At 32.0% G+C, this 4,749-nt stretch overlaps 1 protein-coding gene across 1 annotated transcript; it reads left to right on the forward strand.

Moving 5' to 3' along the window:
- Positions 1 to 3,381: 3,381 nt before the first annotated feature.
- LOC104882392 (uncharacterized) lies at positions 3,382 to 4,305 on the forward strand. The gene is made up of 5 exons (XM_059733964.1): positions 3,382 to 3,440; positions 3,539 to 3,685; positions 3,779 to 3,904; positions 3,995 to 4,136; positions 4,283 to 4,305. The coding sequence occupies exons 1-5, from the start codon at positions 3,438 to 3,440 to the stop codon at positions 4,303 to 4,305; spliced, it is 441 nt and encodes a 146-aa protein (XP_059589947.1). The 5' UTR covers positions 3,382 to 3,437.
- Positions 4,306 to 4,749: the final 444 nt, after the last annotated feature.

The following is a 4,749-nucleotide window of genomic DNA, read 5'->3' on the forward strand; positions in this document are numbered from 1 at the left end:
TTATGTTAGATGCATTTAATTCTATAATGAATAATGCATAAGGATGTGAGATGTTGATGCATGATAAATGTTTGACCCTTTGTTTAATTTCTTAGGCCAGCTTTGTATGTGACTTAGTCTATGAAAATGCATTTTTCCTAAGTCTTTTGTATAAAGGTATATAAATGATTCTTAAATCTTTGAAGCAATCTAAAACATGATTTAAATAGCCTAAAAATCTTTATAATTGTTTTTTATTTTGATTTCATAAAAAAATTTGTCAACAAATTCTATTGATCTTTGAATAGATTTTGTCATTCCTTGATAAATTTCATTACCTAAAAATCTAATTTTTGTTTGAAACAATTCATTTTTTGAGTCGAGCATGTCATCCCATCTTCTTTGATAAAATTGAAAAACTTTTTTAAATGTATGAAATGTTTTTCTAATGACTCATAAAATATTAAAACACCACCAATGTAAATAATAATGAATTTGAAATAAGAATTGAAGGGTTAGAAAAACTGTCTAAATTATCATTTATCTGTTTAAAATGAAAAGATAAAGCATTTAAAGCTTCCAACTTTTGAATATCACTTTTTGCATTCCAGAGCTTGTCTAAAATGCATTTTTGTGATTTGTAGAATGCAAACCTTCTATATCTTTATGAATTCGAAATGACAAATTGCTTTTAGGAAATACTGGAAGAGTATATTTCCCAAACTTAATCCGTTCCATCTGTAGAGAAAATTCAGAATTTAGTACCTCTTTTGAAACATAAATAAGAAATCTAATGAGTTTATCTTCAATATACCAATTTTGAAATTATATTGAATTGATAAGGGGCAAATGATTATGAATAAGAATATTTAAAGGAGGTTTTGGATTTTTTGAAATCAAATTTATTGACTTATATGAGCATGCACAAATACCATCACAATCTTTTTTAGGAAAATTCTACAATACCTCATTCGGTACCATGCCTCCATTTTTTTTCAGCCATTAGATGAAAATGATTAAATCTCAACCATCCAAATGAAAAGGAAAAAAAAAATTTTCAAACCGGGTACCTCCCCCTCCCGTTCTCTCCCCCATCTCTCCTCTTTTTCCCGTTTTCCCCCCCTAATTTGCTCTCTTCCCCTCCATAGCTGGCTGTGTGGCTCTTCCCCACCCTCATCCTGTGCTCTCATCTTCACTCATCCTCCATAGCCGACTTCATTCTATTCTCTCACCCATTTCCCGTTTTCCCCCTCCCCTAATTTGCTCTCATCTTTGTTTTCTCTCCCTTTTCCCGTTTTTCTCTCCACTGATTCTCCATAGTTGGGTGAAGACCACGGTCGGCTTCAACCAGGCCAACCTCTTTGAGGCCGACGTTGCAGACCTTATCAAAGACGTCTCCACAGCTAGGTGGAGACCATCTTCGCCGTTAACCGGGATCAAAGACGTCTTCACAGGTGGGTGGAGACCACCATCGCCGTGAACCTGGCCAACCTCCTCCAAGCCGACGTCTTTGACCTCAAGGACCGCGAGCTTAGGATTGTGGGCGAGGTCGGTGCCAAGATCCGAGTCTTAGACTTCATTTCTCCCGATGTCCAAGTCAACTATTTTTTCTGCTAGATTCTTCTTCTCGAAGATTTTATGTAAATTTTTTGAATTTTTGCTTTCTCTCCCCCCTACCCCTGCATTTTGTCACACGGAGAACTTCGGTTCTTTCACACGGAGAATTTTAGTGGAATCTTCATAACCCTTGTATTTTCTTCATATTTCATATTTTGTTTAAGAGGTGTAAGGGAGTGTTCTTAGGTTCTAAATTTAATGGTTTAAAAACCCGAATTGAAGACGTAGCTGGAAGAAGAAGAAGAAGAAGATGTGTAGTACTAAGGAAAAGAAAGCTAAGAAGGACACAATTGTTTGTTACTCAAAAGGCACTTGTATCCTAATTATTTGGCGAGTTCTATATAAAGGGAAAAAAATGTGAGTAGTAATTATGTGTTTTACAATATTGTATCCATTATATTTCATGTTTTTTGTTAGATTTATGGATTGATTACATTATAGAAAAAGAGTGTGGTTAGATGCATTATTGAACATTGAAAAAAATTTATATGTTAATTTTGTCATCATTTTAAATGTAAAGAGATTTAGGGAGGATGTTGTAGTTGTAATGGTATTTGTATTTTAATTGGCATTTGATTGATTGTAGTAAGATATAAATATAAAATTTATTGAAATGTGAAAAAAAAACTTATGTTGAGATAATGTGGTGGTGAAAGTATGTTTGATTTATTATATCCGAAATCATATTATAAAAATTGACTTAAATGATTTGATTTAATTTTTAGGAGCGAACGTGATGGTCTTGAAGTTGTTAGAAATCCAAAAGAGGCCTATTGGCGCTTGGATACATTACTAGTAAGGAAAAATAAAAATATGTAAAATAATATGTTTTTTAATGTAATTTTTATGGTTGTTATAGTTAAATTTGTTTGAAATTGTTTTGTAGTAATGATCAATTAGCCATGATGAAAGAGAAGGATAAAGGAGTGAAGATAAATGATGATGTAAGGAGTAATATTGCTATGTCTAATATAATTACATTTTAAAATTAGAATTTAAATTATGTGACCAATTAATGTAGTTGAGGAAAAAATTGGGTAAGAAGTGGAATGCACTTTCAAAAGTAGAAAAAGAAAATTTCATGGCAAAGTCCAAAGAAAGTTCAAAACAATATTCACTTCAAAGGGTGTGGTTCCAAAGGTAATTTTTTTTTGTAATGAATATTTAATTTCTTTACTTATGTATTTGTTGGAAATTATATTAATGTAAACATGTTTGATGTTTGTGTATCTTTTCAGTTATATCTTCAGACTCGATGCTCCCCCGAGCGAGTGATTAGAGTGATTGAAAAATTAGAACCAAAGCAAAAGGCAGCCATAAAAGAAATAGGATTTGGTAGCCTCTTGCAACTTCGATGTAGGAAAATTGATCATGGGTTATGTCTTTAGTTGATAAATAGTTTTAATCAGAAAACTTATATGTTAAAGTTGTATAATACTTGTATCAAATTATCCCCCATTGATGTTGAATTTATTATGGGATTGAGGGCAAGAGGGTTCAAGATTGGCATGAACAAAGATGTTAGCCATAAGAATGATTTATGTAAAAAATATTGTGATAAAAAAGGGTGATTGCCATTAGTGATGTTAGAAAATCAAATTAGGGAGGATAAAGATGGTGGAAACGATTTTAAAGTTCGTTTTGTATTATTTGTGTTGGGTGCATTATTGTGCCCAACAATGAAGCTTTTTGTGAATCGTTCTTTCTTACATCTTGTGGAAAACATCGATTCAATAAAGAAGATGAATTGGGCAGAATTTGTGTTGTCCTATTTTATGCACGGGATTGAAGAGTTTAAGAAGAAACAACAAAGTGGGGTTTGCGGTTGCTTATTGTTTTTAATGGTAATGTCCTTGTAATTAATTTACATCATAGTGAAATACGATTTTGTTTTAATATAATTTATGAACTAACTATATATCTATGTCAAATATACTCGTAGTTATTCTACCACGAGCATATATCGTTTGAAGAGAAATTTCTACCGCTATATACTCGACCTTCTCCTCGGATTACTGCTTGGGGAGATGATGAAGTATTGGACAGGAAACGAAGATTGAAAAAACTTGGTGGATATGCAAATGAGAATGTAAGTTATAGTTTTGAAAGTCGTTTACTATTGATTTAAGTTTTTAGTGATTTAAAATCTGATATGTATTATATTTTGATGAATATATTGTAGCTCAAAATATGGGTGATAGAAAATGAGATAAGGGATTGTGTTGATGGAAATGCAACGACAATGGCGAGTGAGAATGAGGACAATGAGAAATTTGTAATCAATCTAAACAAAGATGTTATTAAACGAGTAAGTTTTACAATATTCATCGTGACTATCTATATTAGCATTGAACCTTTGTATTATGATGTTATTAATCACGTTCGTATATATCACTAGGTTGATGGTGGGAACTTAATGGAGATGGATAAAACCTTTCAACAATTAAAGACACATCTAATTGATATGGCTTATGGTGCAAGTAGTAGTAGTTGTGATCAAATTTTGGCTAAATTTGAGGAGAATTATACTATAGTGAAAGGTCTTTTCCTTAAGTCAAGCGGAAAACCTTTGAGAATGCACGAGGAAGGAATGAAGAATGACATTCTCTCATGCGAGAGAAGTTTGGAAGATACGAACAATATGAATGTGAATGAACATTATCTTCACACTTCGTCAAATGAGAAGTTATGCACCGAGGACTTGAATGAAAAAAATGAAGATGTATGTGCTACATCAATTGAAGTGCATATCATTCCAGACGAAAATCAAAATATTTTACCACTTCCAATCAAAAGGAGTAGAAGAGATTATGGAAAGGTATGTATCATATAAAAGAAAAAATTATTTTCTTTACAACTACTTAACCATTACATAGTAAATAGATATATATTAATGGCATTTTCCATATTAGGAACCATTACGAGCACTATGTGGTTATCCTAATCATGTCATGAAAACACATACATCAAGGGAGAGGAAACCAAGTAAATTCAAGGTCTCTCCGTTTGTACACAATTTAAGGAAGATGGTAAAACGTGAAGCATCAGAGGTATAATACAAATAGTTTAATATCATTGTTCTTATTTTTGATATTTAACATATATAATTAATAATTATGTCTTGTTTTCGATTTAGTCAATCCCCATGTCCAT

This window comes from Vitis vinifera, chromosome 17 (genome assembly GCF_030704535.1).
Source record: "Vitis vinifera cultivar Pinot Noir 40024 chromosome 17, ASM3070453v1".
Taxonomy (NCBI): Eukaryota; Viridiplantae; Streptophyta; class Magnoliopsida; order Vitales; family Vitaceae; genus Vitis; species Vitis vinifera.